A 21398-nucleotide genomic window follows, 5' to 3' on the forward strand; every position below is an offset into this window, starting at 1 on the left:
TTTCAGGGAATTGAGGGACAAGCTCTCTTTTTCCCTCCTTCAAGGAGGTTTTGTAGAATGCTCTGAGGATGCTCACTGGTTCCCCAAATGCTGCATGTCTCTTTCATCATATTCCTCCTACAGGCAAAACCATCTGGACACTGAACTCCGTCCACCTTTCAAATGGGATCCTGGCTGCACCAGCTGCCACTCTTCCAGATGTAGATGGAGATGGGGTTGGGGATATTGTTGTTCTGGCCCTCAAAGAGACACAGGTACAGCATATCCCTGGGCAGGGTCTGAAAGGACTGTGACTATCTAGAGGAAGAACAGGGAGTCTTATGCAAAAGGCTGTAATAGGGGATGTAGGAGCCCTAGACAGGTAATTTTTCTTCCCTTAGATTTCCCTGAAAAGCACCCTCCTTCTTTCAGCACAGTGGGATCAAACAATAGTGGTACTATCCACATTTCTTTTCATCTAGAAATGGAGAGAAGGGTCATTATTTATGCCTGACTGAGATCTGAAAATTATTTGTTTTCTTTCAGTAGATACTTGGTTTGAAGTGAATGTTTAGCAGCAGTGTAGGAAGCCGTGTTGAGACCCTTGGAGAAAGGAGCACTTAGACTATCTGTTGGAAAGAAGCACTTGTGTGATTAATACTGATGTAGATTTCCTCCATGCTTATCCCTCCCCACAATTCTGGCACTCATATTGTTAGAAGAGTTTTGTTTTTGAAGTCCCTTCTGTCTTTGATGCTTTTGCAACCAAGAGAAAAGAATGAATTAAAGACTCCCAAGAAGCTAGTCTGAGCAAAGAGGAAGACACCACTTGCTAGACCTTGCTGTGGAGGGAGAGAGCAGTGGTGCTTCATGCTGTGGGGCCAAGGAATCTTCTGAGAGCTCAGATGCATGAAAGCACTGCCAGAAATCTCTTCCTCTCTCTGTCTTTGCAGCCTGATGTGTTTTTTATCTTGGTGTCGGGAAAGACTGGGACTGCTTTGGGTGGGCCTGTGAAGTACAGCACCAATGGAGAAGGGAAAGTGATTGGTCCCCAAGTCCATATCACCAGCCGAGGAGCCATCTACATCCTGTTTGGTTTTGGTAAGATTCACCATAGCTCCCCAGTGCTTCTCCTTACTCAGAAAACATTAATTCTACCTAAAATAGTCCAGAACATCCCTGGGATGTCTCTACCATGGCTTCCACTGTAAAAGCTAGGAGTAGATAGTCTGGGAGAGTCTCACCACCATGATACAGGAGAATTCAGGAGCACCAATATGGGCTAGCCTGGAATATCTTGGAGTTTCCTAAAGCCAGCTCTGCCTATGGCACATCATGCTAGGGAAGTTCCAGCTCTGGGTTTTTCTTTGCCTCTGGCCATACCCCAGTGATCCTGAAAGCTATCTGCTATTAAGGCATTCATCTTTGCAGGCAAGACTCTTCACCTTTACTCTTCCTGACAGGTAATGTTCAAGCAGTTGCCCTGAGGGATATCTTTACCCAAGCCAGAAATCGGGACAGTTTCCCTGCAATGCTGCAGCAGGAGGAGCCAGAGTGGGAAAAGCGCAGATCTGTCAACCTGTCAGAGCTCATTGACATTTACAGGTAGGAGATGAACTCGTCATGCTGCTTCTGCTAGGAGAGGAAGGAGAGAGAGGGCACCTCCTAGTACTCCTAGAGATAATCTCTCTTACTTTAATACTGCCCCTCTTCTTGTTCCCTAGTTGATATCAGTACTCCAGAGAGCCTGTTATTCCCTTCCTGTCCTGGTAATTGTCCTACTGAGAGAAGTGCATTGGATCATAAAAGGGAGTCTTTTGCTTCTCCAGCTCCTTGTTCCTTTTTTCTACCCCATATACATACCTGGAGGAAAAAAATAAAAAGTATTCCTACCTAATGGAGCCCCTTTGGGAAGTTTAGCCTATGTACAGCATTGTAGGACTGGATTTCCCAGCCACTTCTCCTTTACTGCCAAGTTGCTGTCAATGTCAGCCTGGATAAGAGCAAAGGGAGCAAATGTGAACCCCTAAACACCATGCTTTTTACAGTAACTCAGATGTTCAGAAGAACCCAGACCTAGATTTAGCCCTCTTAACTGAGGGACACACATTAGGAAGCTCAGCTCTATCACTAAGGAAAGACAGTTGTGTTTGAGAATGATTCAGATCTTAGGCAGGATGAATTGCCTTGTGGAAAGGCAGTTAGTGCTGAGATGTGCAAATACAAGCCTAGGAATACAAGTTTCCTCTCTCCTTTCCACTTCTACCAGCGGAGGTGTTGACTTCTTGCAGACGATGAAGGCATCTGACACAAACTGCAGCAACCTGCTTATCACCACCAAAGACAGCCTGATCCTACTGCGGGGACAGGACCTGGAGCCCGACTGGATTCTGGAAATGCAGAACATTAGCAGGTTACACACCAGGGACTTTCTTCTTTCCAATTTCTTTCTGTGTCTCCATTTTCTATCTTTCACTGTTAAGAATGTGCTCCTTAGAAAGCAATTGCAAAGAATTCTCCAGGACTGCAGAGAAATCTAAGAACTGGAGGTGTGCAGGTGCATTGCTGTGCTAGCCATAAGGGCAAGGGAGAGAGGGAGCAAGGGACAGGTAGCTGGAAACCTTCTGAGTTTCTGGCTTGTGAGTGATCACAAATAAGGGGTTCTGTTCAGACACCCAACATTAATGTCATGGCTACTGTAGCTCTAAGTTCAGGAGACTATTGGTGAATGATTCAGCCCACCTACTGTCCATGGCTGCCAATTACCAGCTCAGTGGGGAGAAGCAGCTGCATTAGCAGTGTTAAGTGTTTAGAGAAGGTGTCTGAGTATGGTGCACAAATCTTAATGTTTCTAGAAAGTTGAAAGTCAGCACTCTGATGGCAGTGTGCAATCTATATGCTAGATGCAAACCTTTAAGTAGTATTGCTAGGCCTTGTCCTTGGCCTCTGATTTTGCACATAGAAGTTAAGTAATTTGCTAGGTCTCATGGATTGATACAGCTTGCCCAGGATTTGGTATTTGTAAAAGGCATTTGGGCACAGTAGAGGGAAATTATGTGGAAAACACAGTGCTTGCTTTGGTATCTGTGGGAAAGAAAACAGCCCTCAGCTGAGAGTTACCTAACTGGCAAAAGCATCTAGAGGAGGAAGATATGGGATTTTCATTAAGCAAAACAAATCATTGTCAAATGAGATCTGATACTCAAATAGATGCCCACTTTATTAGAGTCCCCAGTTGAGGACTAATAAATGTCCCCAAAGAGTGTGTCCCACTCTTCAGAGGTAGGGAGTAGGGGGACATAAATAATGGCCTTAGGAATGACTTTTGGCTATGGGTCAAGGAGATGGACTAAGTGTTTTTGGCACAGAGTCTGCAGACTTCTGGAGTGTCAGGGATCTAGTTTAAAGGGTAAATGTGTGCTTACTGAGCAAAGCCAGTACAGACATACTGTAAAATCAGTGCATAAAATTTTTAAAGGAGCCCACTAATTAATTGTAAATTTTCTAGGAGTTCAAAGCAAGAAGGGTTGAAAACTGCTTTTCCTATTCCATTCATGGAATCACAGAATCACAGAACAGTTGAGGCTGGAAGGTACCTCTGGAGGCTGGCACGTACATCCTCATTCAAGGCAGGATCAGCTAGCGCAATTTGCCCAGGACTATGTCTAGTCAGATTTTGAATGTCTCCAAGGATGGAGACTCTATAACTTTTTTGGGCAACCTGTATTCCACGTTCCTGCATGCTGGCCCTTTTCTCTGATTCCATGACCTCCAAAAGGAGAGAGTACAACATGTGTACAGGGAGTGCCAGACAGGGGTTGAAAAGGAATTTAAAAAATCCTGTTCAAGGCCGCTGTTTTGAAGTCCTCTACGGTATGTTTTTTCTGACTTAGGAGGGGCAAAATCTGGTAGGCTGAGATCAGCGTAGAGAAGAAGAGAGGGCTGAGCCTTTATTTTAGGATTTTTGAAGTTCTCCTTAAGCAACACAGGCTGGGGGACAAATTCAGCTGAGGGTTTTCACCAGAGAGTCAGAGAACAACATGAAGACTTGAGGGTGTCTTACAGAATTCACCTCTGCAATTTCTCCAGAGGGACAAAAATGCCAGAGGCATTTCCAAGTCACCAGTGTGGCACTTAATGTGTGAAAGGAATTAAGCTGGACTGCAGACTGCTGTCTGAGCTGGCATTGCAGGTGGAGTTGGCAACCTTGAGCCCTTTTCTCACTGAGGCTGGCCCTACTTAGGCCAATCATGTAATCATGTCTGTACAGATTCAGGGGGAAAGGGCTAAGCTATAGTTTCTGGAAGGGCAGCTGGTTCCCCCAGATTTCCAAGCAGGGCTGTCCTTGTCATGCAATCAGTACAATTTAGTGCTCAGCCTGTTTACACCAGAGCGTATCTTTGGTTTCCAGTCATACCAGGGAGTGGAATCAGACCAAGACCCCGGCACTTCCAAGGGAGTTCAGGCACTGGCACAGCTTCTTCCTATTCAAGAGGCCCAAACCAAGGTCATCGTCAGACAGAGCTTACAGAGCCAGCTGAGAGCTTCCTCCTTCCCTGGGTAAACCTGTCCCAACTACATTGCTTCGGCCAGGCAGAGCCCTGGGAACAGTCTCCAATAAAAACAACCTGACTGTTGCAAGTGTGCTGCATTTCCAGATAGCTTTTGACAAGATCCCTGAAAGACCATAAAGGAGAGTCAGTAGTCACAAAACAAGGGCAAAGTTCAGAGACCATGAAATTGGGTAAGCAGTTGAAAATTGTGTTGTTAATGAATGTTTCAGATAAGAGAGGATTAATAACAGGTTGTTACTGTGGGGATTACAGTCGAGCAGGAGGTATTACTGGCTTTCTTGTTCATTTGAGAATGCGTGCAGGGGATCTGTCAGCTGATTGGTAACATCTAAAATATATATGCTTTTCTGCATTCAGCTTGTGGGATCTGCCACTGATTGTAATCCCTAGGGGACATGAGAAGTGATACTTTAAGAGAGGTGTTTAAGTTAGTGTCCATACTATAGAGCTATTCACTTTCTTTTACTAGTGGAACACTTTCAGACTATGGGAACATATCATGATATTGCCTTGAAAGCATTAATACTGGTTGCCAAAGGGGTCTGTAAAGCAAATGACATTGTTTGGTGCATTAAATATAAATAGTCAAGCCAATACTGTACTATAGCATTGCTGTTCTGGAACTGGTGTGTATATTTTAAGGTGGAAGCTGGAAAAGTTGGAAGAAAGGGCTGGAAAAAATGTTTTAGCGTGAGAGATTTAAGTCATTGGATTTAGATGATCAAAGAGAAGCCCAAGAGGTGAGTTCATAAGCATATAAAGTAATGGATGCTAACAGGCATTTTAGTCTTGCCATAGTAAGAACAAATGCCTTTAAGTGAAATCCTTTCATGTTCAAGAAAATAGAAAGGCAGCCATGTTTCTGTGGCTGAGATTAATCATTAAAATTGATTGTCAGGAGAAGTGATGAATTCATCTCATCTTTGTATTTACATAGCAAGATTCATTCCTTTCTGGCTGATAGATCTAGTCAAACAACCTACTGATACTTGGTTAAATAGGTGAAATACACCAGTCTGTCATAAACAAAATGATTTTGATTCTGTGAACTTTGAAGAATCATCTGCACTTATTTAGAACCTTATGTCTAGCAGTGGTGGACTTGAGGAAGACAGAGGTTAGATTCAGAAAGCCAAAGGTAAGCAAAATGGTTAGAAGACAGTTACAATGACCAGTTATAATGAGTTGATAGTATTGTGTCGCCCAAAAAGGAAAGAATGAGAAAAGACTCGAATAAAACTGCTTAAGGTTATGAAAAGGCTTGTACAGCCACCAACAGTAAGAAAACAAAGAATCATAGGCTGACATTAGTACTGGATATATTAAGAGCCATCTCACACAGTTAAGACAGCCTGGGAAATACACTTCCAGCAGGAGGTAAAATCTACTGATGAATTTTAAAAGTGTGAGTTGTTTTTTTTTTTTTTGTTTGTTTGTTTTTTTTTTAATGACCATAGCAAAACTGTACAGATTCTCTTGCTATGGAAAGAGTAAGAGCCATGTCACAAGACAATAAACAGATGTATAATCAATGGAGCAAGGGATGCCCCCTCCACAGAGAACTCTGAAGAATGGTTAACAAGCACCATGGGCTGCTTGAACATTTTTCATTTATCCAGTCCACCAACAAATGGCTCCTGCCAGTAAGAACAGTTCTTGATGAATGAAAGATCTTATTTAGTATGGCAAATCCTGACTTTGTGAGAGGCAGAATGGAGGATAAAAGCAAGTTTACTGTCTCAATCTGAAATCCTTGCTTTTCTGCCATGGGGCTGAATGTTTCTTTGTCCAAATTTGCAGCCAGCCTGTCCTGGGTTACTTCGGTACCGACCAAACCCTGGACTTCATGCTACAAGCACAGACTGGAGGTGGAAAGAAAAAGGTAAAACAAGAGGAGACAAGAAGGGCTGTCATGGCATAGGAGTGAGGGAGGTTGGGTTAAATGGGGCAATCATTCCTGTATTCCCATTTCTGTGGCTGATACTGGTCACCATGTGGCCACAGGCATGAGAGAGACTGGCACAGACAGTACCAGTGCAAGGGGACTCTCTGTTCACTCATGCCTAAATTCCAGTTAATTCTGTGTCTCAACTTTGAGGTGGTGGTGATAGACGGCAAATCAGGCCTACCTGTTTGGAATCAAGAATTCCCATGGCAGAAGCAAGATCTTGATGCGCTATCAGTGATGACTTTGGACAAGAAATCTGTTTTTCTCTTCTGGGCTGATGAAGCACAATCTGTGTTACAAAGTTTGGTGAGCAAATGTGCTTTCTTCACTTTGAGGTTTTTCTATGAGGCATGTGCTATCTCTGTCTTTTATTCTTAACATAACAACTTGAAACCTGCCATATAAGAGGATTGTCAGGGACATCTTACCCTCTTGCTTTGACACTCTTGACTTATCTAAATCTGCACGTGTGTTTGTATGTGAATTCTCCCCTAGAAAGCTGTATTGACAGAAAATTTGCTGCCACAAAACCAAAACTCTCTGCAGAAATTTCAGGGCTTTTTATGGATTGCTGAGATTTTCCTATTGTAAATTTGTTCTCAGCCCCAGAGTGTGTCGTCTTCTGTGGAAACCTAAACTTCTAGACTATAGCTTGGCCCATTAAGCTGGCTTTCACAGAGACATATCTCAGCCTCTGTCTCCAGGCTGGCCCTAGGAAACAAATTTTGTTTTAGAAAGAAAAGTTTGCAGGATTTCAGGTCTGTAAAGATCTTTTGATTGTCTGAACCATGTTAAGGTTAAATAGTCATAGTCAGACATAGTCAGAAAGGTACTTTATTTCTTTGGCAGAGCTGGAATCCTGTTTACTAGCCAACTCTAACATTTCTGTCTCCCCTTCATTCCAACAGCAACCTGGTCCCAGAACCGAGCGCCCAGGGTTGCACCACCTCTATTTCCTCCACCCTGTTTTTCCTACAGTCCTATTGGACCTCACCAATGCAACAGACAAAGTCATTGCATCAGCGGGTGAGTATAAATGGAGGAGATGCTAAATACGCTCAAAGAAATATAGAGGGAGGGAAAGGTAGCCATTAGAGACTGTAGGGTAGCTGTGCCTTCAAAGGTAGCACCCTGAGGTCCACCAGGTGTAGGCCAGCAATAGGAAATCAGATTCTTCTTCTTCCTGAATTGTCCAACCCAAGGTTGTAGTTCTGCAAATAGAAGACTTGCCAAGTTTCCTGCACATTTTAAACACAGAAAGATCTGAGCTTGATCAGGAGATCATGTTTTATACCAGAAGAATTCCCTTGCTTTCCGTGAAGCTATGATTTAATGCAGCACATGAAGAATCACTATTAAACTTTTCTCATTCACTTTACATACATGTCTGCCCTTGCTGGCCATCCTTTCCTGCTTTCTAGGACAGCAGTTGTGATGCTTCTTCCTCTCCGTTTTTGAAAGGGGAGTCCGAAATATTTTAAAACGTGTATTTTTAGGAAAAACTAGATCTGGCTTTAACTCCTGTATGAAATTGTGTAGTCCTGGTTGGATTCCTTCACTCTTTCTAAAGCAGTTCAGTGAACAGCTGGCCCATTTAGCATGACAGGATGTGAGATAAAAGATCAGTTAAAGATCAGTTCATCTAACACTTAGTCCAGTAAGCCAGGAGGAAGTGATGTGCTGGTAGATAGTGACACATCTAATCAAAATTTTATCAAAAACACAGTTCAGTCAAGAGCAAATAGAAGATCATTATTAGAGGGGTTTATTAGAAACTGATTTCTGAGGTCTGTACAGATCATTGGGCTGTGGCTAGGGTGAACTGACTTCCCCATGCTTTGCTAGGTTTCTCCTCTCTGTATGTATCTCCTATGTGAGACTCAAAAATGTCTCCTGAAACCACAAACTTCTATTTCTGATCTACATTTCAGTTTATTTCTATTGGAAAAAAAATTACCTTAAAACCATTTTCCCTGATGAATGAATGTACGTGCAACTGGAGAATCAGAATTATCCACCCTCAGTCCATTGGGTGTTTTGACTGAGTATACACTGAGATTTCTTTCGGAAGAAAGAAATCATTTACTCTTCACCAATATTTTCTCTCCCTTTTCTGATTGACCAGTTGGAATTAATGATCTCCAGAAGGATGCATTTTATGTAACAGTGACAACAACTGCAACCTCTGAAAAACAGCCAGGATTTTTCTCAGTCAGCAAGCTAGGCCTGAAGTGGGCCATGATGACTCAAGGCCGAATGGTGTGGTTAAAGGACAACACCACCCCCAAAATCAGTCGTGGAGAAGTGAGAAGATTTCTTGCCCGTCTGAAATTTGTTGACTTTCCTCACAAGGTGAGCTTGTGCAGGAATCCTTGACGAAATCCATGTGTTTAAAGAGATCAAATCTCTTCTCCCTAGACACAGTTAGGTGCTCTTTATGAGACAGGATAAACAGACTGTTTGCAAGATGTCCACCGCTTTGCGATAAGCGAGATGGAGGTCTGACTGTAATTTGGCAGTTGGACAAAGAGGGGACCTTAGAAAGAACCAGAGATGATGATCACAGGGGATTGAGAGACTCATAGAGGGAACAGAGAGGAGGGACATGGATTCCTTGTTTTGATCATGAGCAAAAAGGGGTCCCCCATGTGGTGACAAACAAGTTTGTTTGCTGACTTGTGAAGTACCACTCTTCTCTACCAGATAGGATGATACTGGATTTTGGCTTTGTTTTTCTATTTCCCTTTCCTTCTCCAGCTCTAGCCTGGTGGTTCCTCAGGTTTCATCCGGACAGATGGCCTGCAAGGTGAAATAGAGGAAGCTGCTCCATGGGTTCCATGGGTCTCCATGAAAACTGCTGTGTAGAAGGAATGGGGACTAAAAGCACTTCTGCTTTTTTCGGCTCTCTGTGGAATGCTGATGGAGGCAGGTTTGTTCTAGATAGACCTGTCCTTTACCAGAGAAACATTATTCAGTGTCTCCCCCTGTATATGCCCTTCTTGCATGCTTCCTTCCAGATAACATGGAAATGTGAATTCAGAATTTACATATATACACACATATATATATACACACACATATGGTGTGTGTGTGTATGTGTATGTATGTATGTATATAATAATTTATACAATATATGTATATTTTTTGTATGTTTAATTTATGAACACGTTTTAGGAAACCCTTTTTATGTCCAAGCAGTATTCCCTGGCAGTCAAACAAGCTCTAGGCCTGAGGTGGGCCCTGATGGCTCAAGGCAAATGGTGTGGCAAAAAGGACACCACCTGCTTTGATCTTTATATTATTCTAGAGAAGCCTCTGCCTGGCTCCTATAGGGCTAATCTTGTCCCCAACCTTTTCTGAGCTTCTATCTTTCTTTTCCATTCTGTTCCCAAATTCACAAAGTAATTATCTCTCTGGCTCTGAATTATCTGATCTAGAGAAAGAAGGTCCCCACACCATTTTCCAGCCCTTGCACTTGTGTATTTCTCTTTCCAGTCCCAAGTTCAAGATGGTTCATGTGAGTGATGTAGAAGCAAAAGATTCACATCTCATTTCTACCTCTTTTTCTTCCATCTCTAAGCACTGTAACATCACACTGCCCCTTTACCACTGCAGCCCAGTGGGCTGAGTCCCCCCTTTGCAATGTACCGTAGACCTTTTGTGCTAGATTCCCAGCAGATCCCAGCCAGTGGATGTGGCACTGAAAGATCACACCAGATACAAGCACAGAAAGGCTGTTTATTCTCACACCACTGCTTCAAGGTATGCAGACTCAAACAAAGAGGCAGAACTGGAAAACTTTCCTGTGCATTTTGATCACATAGTTACACCAGCCTGTGGGATTCCCTGCTGTAACAGTGTGGACCAACACTGCACAGACCAGCCCTGGAATAGGAACATACATTACAGGGGGCTTAAGTTTATTGTTCCCCTACCAGCTGCTTGCTGGCCCACTGTGCAGTTCCAGCAAGAACTGACTATGTCCAGCGCACATTTGCTCTTGATAGGTTTAGTGCTTTGAACAGTGCCTCTTAGTGTGCTGTTGATCTTCTGTGTTGTACTTGCAGAGCATCCAAATGAAGTTTGTTGTAATAGACATGGCCATACATAAACCTGCCACTGTTGTGCCCCAGTAGCTACCCCTACTGCAGGGCAGTAACATTAGAAAGTGCTTTCCCAATATGCCTTTCTGGGCCTGACCTTTGACATTAGGCAGAGCTAGGCTGAGGTGAGGATAGCAAATGGCTCTTCTGTCCTCCTGCTGACCTGTGTGCTTCCTGCCTCCATGCACTTCCCTGAGAGTAGTGGGGCAATGGCAGGGCTTTGAGCTTCCCTGGAGATGGGCAGATCTACCAAGGATTTGCTCTGTACACTTTTCCGTTCAGCATCACACTCTCACCTCCCCTTCCCTGTATCTCTGCACAGTGCTTCCAGGATAGCTCTTCAGGATTAACTGCAAGCCCCGAGGCTGGTCCTTGGGCCTTCTTAAAGCCAGAGCCTGTTAACAGTTTGTATATGTTAAATGGTATTTTTGTGTAAATAGCTTTGTATATATTAGCACAACTGTAGCAACAGCTCTTGGCCAGTGACTTTCCTCCAGACAGGGGTTAGTGTTCATAATATACAGTCAGTTAATACAACTGCTTAATGTAGACTGAAAGCATGAGGACCACTAGCATAGGAGGACTAAGCAGGAGAGCCTATTTCCTCCTGTCTTAGCCACCACCTTGCTGGAAAAGGTGAGGTGGCCGTTACCTGAAGTAGTTATTCTCCTGAAGTTCTTCCTGAGAGAACTTATACTCAAGTGCAGTGACTTTAGCTCCCCCATAATGTGAATTCTGCCCCCACATCCCCACTGTGAATAAAGAGTCTGTCTGTATATTGTTGAGAAAACTTATCTGAACTGTGAAATGCAGTGGAGCAAATAAATGCTGTGTATACTGTCAGTGTGTCATTTGAACCCATTTCACTGTTGAGAAATTCTAAGTTTGGTATTCTTTACAGTGGGGGGGGGGAGTGAAGAGAAGCAAACAATAAAGCAAAAAAACAGCCAAAGATTCTTAAAGGTTGTGGAGAAGCACAGTAGAAGAAGACAAGTAGGAAGGTACCTACGAAATGGGAGGAGGCAAGAAAGGAGCATGTGGGAGTCATTTCAGATAGGAGAGAGGAGGAGAGAGAGAGATGTGTGAAAGCAACCTCTCGTCCCTACTCCAGCAGCCCTTTTAAGCTGTGGGAGGAACAGGATGTTGGGTCTGGAAATGAATAAATAGGGTGCTCTTATAGGACTACAGCAAATCGATATGAGCACCCACACCCTACACTTCAAGGCAGATTCAAGGGGACTGTTGGAAGGTCAGTGTGACACCATCCAAAAAGATCAGGATTGCGATTTGCTAGCTGGCTAGCACTGAATATACCTATTCCTGCAATGCAGTACTGTTGGGATTGAGACATCTCCCTCAGTTTCTGTCTGCCATGCTTGGAGACAATTGGCACCAACAAAATATATCCAATCCCACAGTCCCTACCCCCAGTTTCATCCTTCACAGCTGAGGGCACCCTCAAACTGTGAGCAGAGTGGACTCACCCTGATACTGTTGGCACTGCTGTTGCCCTGGACCAGTGCCCACCTTCTCTTTGCCAGAAACATCAGAGGAGGAACGACCTCCCCAAGAACTTACTGGTGTTTGGTTCAGAGGTCAGCTGCCATTGTGTCTCCCAAACCTCTCTGCCCTGCCCCTGCACACCTAACAGTGGTCCTCCCCATCTGTCTGTCCCAAGACCTCGTCCAGCTCCAGTTCTGGCTCCTGCTGTAGCACTTTTTGCTGCAGCTCAGAGTAGAAGTCAACTCCCTCAGAGACTGAATGGAGGGGCTTGTGTCGTTGCTGGTAGTAGGTGGTTATCTGCTGCTGTATGTAGCACTGGTGGTGCTGGGGCTGATCCTTCAAACTGTCGTTGTAGCCCTTGATGTGGATCCGTTTGAACTCCAGCACTGTCTTGGTATAGGTGTTGAGGGTAGTGACAGCAGAGGCCATGCAGCAGGTGAAGGAGGCCCAGGCCATGCTACAGGAGAGACACAACAAAAGCACATACCATGAAAAGCCAGATAGAGTAAAGTACCAAACCACATGCATTCTGACATGCCCTGAGGTGCCAGGCAGAATCTGCTGATCTGAGGATGGACATACTGCTACAGCTCTCAGGCATTACCCCACCACCAGCTCTTTCTTAGACAATGGAGTAAGTATTAGCCATCCTTACCACAGGAAAAGCAGAGAACAGGTAAAAGAAAAAGAGTAGCTGGAAAGTCTAGAACTGCTCAGAGTAGGACATCACAGCTTGGAAGCAGTTCTGTAATGCAGGGCTGCTCAGTGTCTCCCTGGACAGCAGTTGTGTCTGCTTAAGTATATCCAGATGGCCATCCTGATGTTTGATGTCCACAGCTGGGACATTACACAGGAATGTTTAAGCCATGAGGATCAATGCAGTCATCGCCAGTACAACACTACAAATTTAGCCCACATCTTCCATAGGCACTTGCAAGCCTCATCCAACTGTTTTTCAAGTCAGTTATGACTTGTCAGCTGCAGGTTGGCTTATTTTGCCTTTAGAGAAGGAAATCCTGAGCAGTCTGCCTTTTGCAGCTGTTCTCCCTGCTACATTGTGCACCTTTTAAAGTCTATGTCTAGATTTGATGCTGCAGAAATAGCCCCTTTGGACCTTGCTCAGTGAAGATGTCAAACCAACATGTAATTTTAGTTAAACTGCAGAAACGCAAGGCATGTTTGAGAGCATCATTACTGGCTTCTGCACAGAGTGAAGAGCTGAGATTGAACAGGGCCAACCAGCACAGGGGCAAAATAGATTAGTCAGCAAGGAAGAAAGCGCTTGATTAGATGGTTTATTTTACCAGTCTTTGGTAGCTACTCACTTAAGTACTTGACTCAGTAACTCAGAGCAGGGAATGAGACAAACACAGGAGATCTAGCACAAGGAAAACCATGGTGCATCTGTCTACAGAAACAAAGATGGTCTAGAAGGGAAAAGGAGGGCTTTGGCAGGGGGTAGTGTGGTTGAAGCCCAAAAGCTTGGAGTGATGAAGAGGATTTCAGAGCACACATACTAGAAAGCCCAGCCGTAGTCCCATGAGTGTGGTCTCCAGTCCTCTGGTCCCAGACTGACAGTTGCTTGGAAGACTTGAGTGTACATCATGTGTGCCACCATTCCAAGAAGACCTGACACAAGAAGACAAGAAAGCAAGGAAGTCATGGCAGAAGCCAGTGTCACACGCTTCAGCCTTGTGTGAAGAGGAGTCTCTCCTGCTGCTATGCAAAGCCAGCAGAACACTACCACTCCCAGGTCCTTCTTACACCATCATGTCTCCTTTCAGTTCCCTGCCTCTCTGTTTCTCCCTGCTCATGCTCTCTTTAGCCATGTGCTTTTTACTGCCAGTTTTCCCTTCGATGCCAATCAACAGAGGCAGCTGAATTTGAGTCTTTTGGTGTTTCTTCCTGTCTGCATGGCCCCAACTTGCTGTCACACAGAGATGCCTTTGGGATGCCAGGCCTGCAACAATGCACTTACCTGACAGCACTGAGGAGACAGCAGCGAAGGCATTGAGCTTCAACCCACAGATAGGATTGCCAGTATGTAGCATTTCCACCACCAGGAGGATGAAGCTGATGAGCAGCAAGCTAATGTACAGCATCTCTGATCCTAGTGACAGCCACAGGATTCCTGCCAGCAACCAGAGAGCCCTCAAGTTAGTACAGGCTGCCTTGTCTCGGGGACAATACTCCCCCTTCCCAACCCAATCTTGAAAGGAAGCCCATTCTGTAGAAGGGAAAGAAGGAAACCAACCAACACCCAGCAGCAATCCCCCCCAGCCTGTGAGCAAGGGCTCAAAGGATGCTGAAAGGGGCAGAGAGTCTGTCACACAAGATGGCTTGGGTGATCTGGCAAAACAAAAACTGAAAGGGACGAAAAGAGCTATCTATAAATAGAATAGAATTGTTCATAAACAGCAAGGAGGAAACCATGGCAGAGGAAAAAGCTATGGAGTTTGAATACAAAAAACAAGTGGTCACAAGCCATGAACACATCTCAGCTAGACATTAGAAGAATCATTAGTGTAGTGACATCCAGACCAGGTTTCTAACCACAACAGAGGAAGCAAACAACTTTCAAACTACGAACTAGTTAAGGAAAGAATTAAAACTAGTTAAGAAAGGAACTATACGTTATGTCCCCTGTGATCGGTGGCACTTGGCCTCTGGAATTCAGAAGGTCCCTTATAGACATATATTTCTCATTGAAACCTCAATTAAATTGAAACTATATTCCTCAATGTGGATATCCATCCAGGGCAATAACATCTGTTACTCTCCTAGCTGCTTGAACAGAATGCAGGCACCTTCATGCTGAGATTGTAAGTGGTACTTAAGTGATATCACAGTTCTCAGCTCTGAGCTTATTGTGTAGTAGGACTTGTAGGAAATGAGGAAAGGTACTCTAATTTTGCACTGTGGAAGAGCACAGAATTCACTGAGGAAGAATATTAATCTGATAAATGAAGCAGCACTGTGAACACTACAGTTAGCAACAGCATGGCCCTAGAGGAGAAAATCAAATGGGGAAAGGAGTGTGAAGAAAACCCTCATTAGCATGGCACTGACTTGATTCCTAGACACCGTTATTGCCATACAGTCACTCAGCTCTTCAGCAGGAATTGATGAGATGCATTTCCCACTTACATGAGCTGGTTTGCTTGCTGCAGCAACATCAGGGAGACAATTTCATTAGTGGCTAGGCTGCCATAAGAGTTTCATAGGCTGCAGGCACCACACGTGCAGAAGCCTCTCCACTGCTTACTCTGTGAGTCTAGGCTCACCACATGGGCTAGTCTTGCTGTCTTTGTAATGGAAAGCTACTCTGCATACCCTCAGCTCAGCCATCACCCCCTCACAATCACCATCACACTACCTTCTCCAGTGCGAGCCAGCTACACCCTGGCTGCTGGTTGTGGAGGCCTAGCTCATGTAAAAATGATGCTATGTGCAGATGAAAGGGGCGAAAGCAGGTGATAGAGCTGCTAAGCTCACAGTGTCGCTGTTAAACTCACAGTCATCTTCTGATTAATCTGTAGGAACTCAGTGTCTTACAGAATGTGGCCTTTCTGTCAAATCTGTGTTGAAAATAGGCATAGGACAGTAGAAGGAATGGGGCAGGGGGGAGCAAACAGAAAGATTTACAAAGACACATAGTCTGGTTACACAAATCTCTTAGGAAAGCAAGCCTTAAGGAAGATAATGGAAGCAATAAGGACAGAGGCCTGGGCAGGGAGTGGAGAACAAGAGGATAAGAAAGAAAATGATTTAGTATCCTTTGTGAACTGAACACTTTGTGGTACTTGCAAGAGTGGCTCACTTTGCTATGAAGTCATTCATTTCTGATCATGTGGAGATCTGCATGACTTCAAAATGATTAGGTAACATCATTTAATTTGTATAAATACTGTTTACAAAAAGAATAAACAGGAGAGGTTATTCTACTCTGCTGATCTCTCCAGAGTGACACAGCTAATCTGCATGGTGATTCCACAACATATTACTCACATTGGACTCCTCACCTGTGAATACAAATGGCTTTATAAAAACAGATCAGTAGACTTAGCCATTGTTTTTGAAATAGAGGAAACATGACTGAGAAAGATCTGCAGAGAAAGAAGATTGCCTTCTCAAAAGGACTCATCTCCCTTCTGACTGTTGTGATTCCCAGGTTTGTGTTCAAGCCCTTGCTCTAGTGACTTAAACACTGATACAGGTTTTGCACCCCCAGCCTTTCCCTTCACATATAAATGTCTTCTCAGCTGACATGCTTCCAGGCCCCAGCTCAGGAAGCAGTTAACAAGCTGACACCAATTATAATGATTTCAAAAGGTGAGATTAACAGCAATCTTCATCACATGTGCTCACATACATATAAATATATTGAAGTAATTCCCAGGATAATTTTCAGGATATCATCAGTGGAATCCCCTCCAAGCAGAGGAGGCGTCTAACCGTGGGCAAACAATCCAAGCCTCAGCTCACAGAAATGGTAGAGTAGCTGCGTTCAAAATAGATTGCTGTTTTCTAGCACCTTGTTTTCTGGATTACTATTCAAAGACAACAAGGGTGAGCTCTCTAGTCTAAAGGAAGCTTTGTGTGTAACGTTTAACTTTTAGATGTCCTGATCACTTATTGCAAAATAAGAGATGATTCAGTACGCAGAGGCAATACATTAAACACCCAAACTAAAGCATTGAGTCAACACCCAGCATGTGTGGGAAGAACTGTCTTTGAGTGTTTTCTGTCCCCTTCCCACTGATTACAGCAAGGTGACAAGCTTACACTGGGGACCTATTAGACGGGACAAATCTCACTTCATGAGAGAGGACTTGAGGTTTCTAGCCGGGACCTCATGGATGACAGGGGTTTAGGCAAACATCTGGGAGGAATTCTTTGTTCTTTTAGCATCTGTGAGACCAGGATTTCACCTCTGACTCCTGGGGGACTCACTCTGCTGCCCCTACACAGGCAAAATGTTGCAGGTCCCTCATTCCAGGAGTGGTGAGCTATGCTGAGATAAAGAGACTTGCTCTTACCTCTCTCTGCTGGTGGAGAAAGCTCAATAAAGCTACGGCACTTCTCCTCTGAAACAGAAACAGATGGTTATTAGTTTGTAAAACAAGGCAGAGAATAGAAGGGAAAAGAAAAATCTCTCTCTCCCTCTCTCTCTCTTGATTGTGTTTCTCTAGTCAAATGAGCATACCCATCAGATCTTCTCACCTCTGCTCTCTTTCACCTTTCTGGACCTCCAGTGCGGCAAAGTAAGCGAAGGCAATGCCAGCCTGGAAAAGTAGAGGTAGCATTTCCAGAAAAACTTCTGCAATTAGTAAAATGCTAGGAGCCTCTGCTGAAGATGTAAATCCACTGCTATTCACACATTACTACAAGTGGCTGATGACTGCTGCTCAGGCCTATTACAGACTCACAACAGACTAACGACTCACCACTTCTGCTGAGGACATGAATTCTCACTCACCCCCATCCTAGTCAAAATAGTTCTCTGCACTGCTTTCCAAAGAAAGCAAAGGACCTTGTCCCAAATGAAATGCTGCATGAGAGAGAAGCAAGTCCCTTTCTGTGACAAAGAATCACACAGAAAGGTCTTCTGTCCTCACATATTTGACATGCTATTTAGACAAATGTAGCTCATATTTGTTTTGGATTTTTATGGTGGCCAGATGATGATGAAAACTATTATCTCAGTTAAGTATCTGAAATTATGTGCAAGTGTTTCTGAGAATTACTGCATTTGAAGGTTCTCTTTACGGCATCTCTACTTGGCAGATTATTTTTTCCCAGAAGAATCAGCCTGTAGGTTTTCTTTTAAGAATCTCATTTTGTTAATTTCTATCTCTGGTTCTAATCTCTCCCAATCCCCTGTATTACTTCTGTCATCCAAGGCATTTAGGATTCTACCCAGTTTACTACCGTCTGCAATCTTCATTAACTTGCTGCTTTCTACTTCACCTAGAACTTTAATGATGTTATTCAGTAATGGCTCATCTGAAGCTGATCTTGAGATCAGCTTGAATTAAATTAACTTCCTTCTCCATCTCTTCAGCTCAGTCTTCTTTTGCTGATCACAGCATTTTTGTTGTTGTTTTTTTTTTGTTTTGTTTTGTTTTGTTTTGTTTCCTCTGCACTTGCTTCAGAGACCCACAGCAGTGGCTACGTTCTACTTAATTTATATGAAGTAGGCGTAAGATTGAACGTGAGTATGTGTTCTACCTCACGCTCTACTGAAGTCCAGATGTAACAATCTCCCTGCACTCCCTTCAGGCACCAGGACTGCCCAGTGGCCAAACAACTCTTTCAGAGAAAGTTGTTAAATGATGTAGTCCCATTCCCAGGAGTTCCATGGAAACACACCCTAACCCAAGTCAGTCTCAAATAAACACATCTCTTTCTGCAGCAGATCTGGAAACACTCACAACAAACTCACCCTCTCATTAGGACTTGAGTGTTTCAAGCACATTCCCTCCTGCTCCCGCCTCCCTACTATCTGGTTGTATTCACCAACTCTTTATTTTCAAACTTGATTCCAGTAAATAAGAAAATGAGAAAATAGTTAGTTAAAGCCAGTAATATGCTTGTGCTTGAGGAGAGCTACAGAGAGGACAGCGGGCTCAGAGAAATGGGCTTGGTGAAAGAACCTTTTGTCACTCTATCTTTAGTTACAGATCTCACTGTTGGCCATTTTCTGGGTCAGTTCTGATCTGTGATGTGTCTGCCAGGCCATAAAGACCTGCAGAACATCCATCAAAGCTGATGTGCCACAAGTTCAAGCAGAAGGACTTGAGCTTCTCTGGTCAGGAGCAAATCAAGGGTAAAAGCAGACTCATCAAAAGGGTCTAGTACAGCCTGCAGACCAGGCCCTGGCACTGCAATATGCCCTGTGGGCTTACAGTACAGTCCCACAGAATCAAAAATCACAAGTTAGCATTTCAAAATATCACAAAAACACCTTAAAAATTACAACAATCCAGCTCTAACCCTTCAGTCAATTTCCTTACTAACTTTGGTTCCTCCAGGAACAGATCCTCAAGGTTTTCTCTGCATCGATAAGGAAATATATTTTCTCGATTTATTTTATTCATTTATTTATTTATTAAAAAAAAGAAAAGCCCAGCTCCTGTTCAATTCACACAGCATCTTAGTTTGGTGATTTAGGGACAATAATAACTACTGCAGTTCTCACAATGATAACTATGAGCTGGTAGCATTGAATAAAAGCACCTCGCTTGATTTCTCAGGGGGCATACACAGATGCGCCCTTCTGAACACAAACTGAGCTCTGTGTGTGGATAGGGGAAAAGGGAAAGCAGGCTCACTCCAGGTCATATTAGAATGAACAGAGCTATCACAAAGTTACTGCCACCACCATCATCACCTGCACTCCACAGCCCCTATTCCAGGTAGAATGGGACACCAGGGACAACCATCCTCCCTTGCCTCCTCTATAAAGATCCTTCCTAATGAAGGACATTCACAGCAGCATATTGGGCTGCCACCTAGAAATATGAAGAACGATTTTCTCCTAAGTGTTATCAGCTTCCTGCCTTTCGTTTCCAAATTCTTGTGAAGTAAAAACAAGCGAAGCTGCGGCTGGTTGGGCAAGATACTACCTGGCCCTTCCATGCTCTCTTCACAGGAAAGCCACATGCCCGTGTGGAAGTATCTGAAGGCAAAGCGGTCATCCCCTGTTTCCCAGCTGTAGTGCACCACGTCCTGGGATGAAGAATTGCTAGCACCTGTGTCAGGTGGCATGGGGACACCGATGCACTTGGTAGCTTTACTCTTCCCACACAAAGGCTTGGGCACTTTCTGGGTCCCGGTACACCAGTAGCTGCCAAGTAAGGCAGTGGTGGAAAGGCTGAGAGCCAGTAGGTTCAGGACGACTGCCAGGAAAGCACGGCGCCACGGCAATCCCTTCAGCAGCTCCATCTACAACAAACAAACAGGAGGGACTTTCATACCAGCCATTTGTCCGATCTTATGTTATGAATCCCAGCGCTTTCCAGTGGGCATCTGTGGGTAGGGGATATGTGAAGGAGAATTTTTTCCCTTCACAACATCCTAGCATCTTACTCAGCAAGGAAAAAACATTTCCTGAAAATGTGAAACAGTAGCTCAGCTTCAACCATTTCAAAATACACTGCACATCTGTATTAGGGAAAAGGCTCAGTAGTAGCCCTGTGGACCTATGGGACTGAGTGCAATGGTGTGTGGGAGCACATGAGCAGAAGAGACAACCATATTCACTCTGTCTCAGAGATGGCATGGAAAAGCCATTAATCGATCTCCCTAAAATACCATGCATTGTCATTAGATGGGACATGAATACCTCACCTAACTAAATGAGATTTCTTACCATGAGATATCCCAAAACATTTTTCCAGCACAGGTAGGAAGGCTGGTAATGCATTGATTTCATAGCAGGAAAAACAAGACAGGAAATATTCCAGGACTGCTGAAGTTCACACATCAAACTCTTGACCTGGTCAAGAGGGGCATCCCCCATCTCAGCAAGCACTGCTCTGCATATTAGAAATTTGGTAGGGTGGTGGGATGACAGTGTCTCTGCTCTCACACAAAGCGTCAAGGAGATTTTTTTAAGTGCAAACATTCTCACAGAGACTCTTCCCAGGTTCATCTCATCTAAACAAGTAACTCTAAAAGCAATTTATGTACCAAGCTCTTATGGTCTGTCTCACTCAGAGGGAAGCTTAAGATTTTAAGATTCCTGCAATTCCTGCGCTGACTTCTAAGAACCCTCTTACCACTTCATAGATTGATTAGATGTCATCTACCCACACATCAACTTTCATGTAATCAACGCAAGCCTCTTCCCACATGGCACTCCCTATGTTTGGCACAACTTCATCCAGATACGCCCACCCTTTCCTATTTATGATTCTCAAAATCTATTTGTCCATGAACAGATTCAGTTTGCACATACATTGCCTGCTGCTGGTCCTCTTCGCATAACTGTTGTTGACTCATTCAATGTTGAAAGTGTGAGAAAGGCCCAGCATATTGTGGACACTACTATGAATAAATGATACTAGACTGAACGTGGCATTGTATGCAACAAGCTAACAGGATACAGTGAGAAGTGGTGTGGTTAAGAAGCATTTGTTCTGTTAAGCAGCAAGCTCAGAAATGTGGTCAACAAAGATGGTGCAGAAGCTCCTCTTGGGGGACAGGATGTGACTAGCATCCCATTGCACTGAGAAAACAGTGCCTAATCTGGAACATTCTGAGCAGAAGCAAGAAAATACTCAGCTT

General features: G+C 43.9%; 2 protein-coding genes across 5 annotated transcripts in view; one reads left to right on the forward strand and one right to left on the reverse strand.

The window, feature by feature from the left end:
- FAM234B (family with sequence similarity 234 member B) overlaps positions 1 to 11447 on the forward strand; it is a 27392-nt gene extending 15945 nt beyond the window's left edge. For all 4 annotated transcript variants that reach the window (XM_062586690.1, XM_062586699.1, XM_062586682.1 and 1 more), the window contains 9 exons: positions 124 to 254; positions 933 to 1080; positions 1443 to 1584; positions 2249 to 2392; positions 6354 to 6435; positions 6652 to 6807; positions 7410 to 7527; positions 8627 to 8853; positions 9259 to 11447. In XM_062586690.1, coding sequence (XP_062442674.1) covers positions 124 to 254; positions 933 to 1080; positions 1443 to 1584; positions 2249 to 2392; positions 6354 to 6435; positions 6652 to 6807; positions 7410 to 7527; positions 8627 to 8853; positions 9259 to 9264 — 1154 coding nt within the window. In that variant the 3' untranslated portion in view covers positions 9265 to 11447. The remainder of the gene's footprint in view (positions 1 to 123; positions 255 to 932; positions 1081 to 1442; positions 1585 to 2248; positions 2393 to 6353; positions 6436 to 6651; positions 6808 to 7409; positions 7528 to 8626; positions 8854 to 9258) is intronic.
- Positions 10190 to 20091, reverse strand: GSG1 (germ cell associated 1). The gene is made up of 5 exons (XM_062586719.1): positions 19736 to 20091; positions 17147 to 17194; positions 14086 to 14238; positions 13625 to 13736; positions 10190 to 12564 (listed from the first exon to the last, which is right to left on the reverse strand). The coding sequence occupies exons 1-5, from the start codon at positions 20052 to 20054 to the stop codon at positions 12249 to 12251; spliced, it is 948 nt and encodes a 315-aa protein (XP_062442703.1). The 5' UTR covers positions 20055 to 20091; the 3' UTR covers positions 10190 to 12248.
- Positions 20092 to 21398: the final 1307 nt, after the last annotated feature.

The sequence above is a fragment of the Rhea pennata genome, chromosome 1 (assembly GCF_028389875.1).
Source record: "Rhea pennata isolate bPtePen1 chromosome 1, bPtePen1.pri, whole genome shotgun sequence".
NCBI lineage: Eukaryota > Metazoa > Chordata > Aves > Rheiformes > Rheidae > Rhea > Rhea pennata.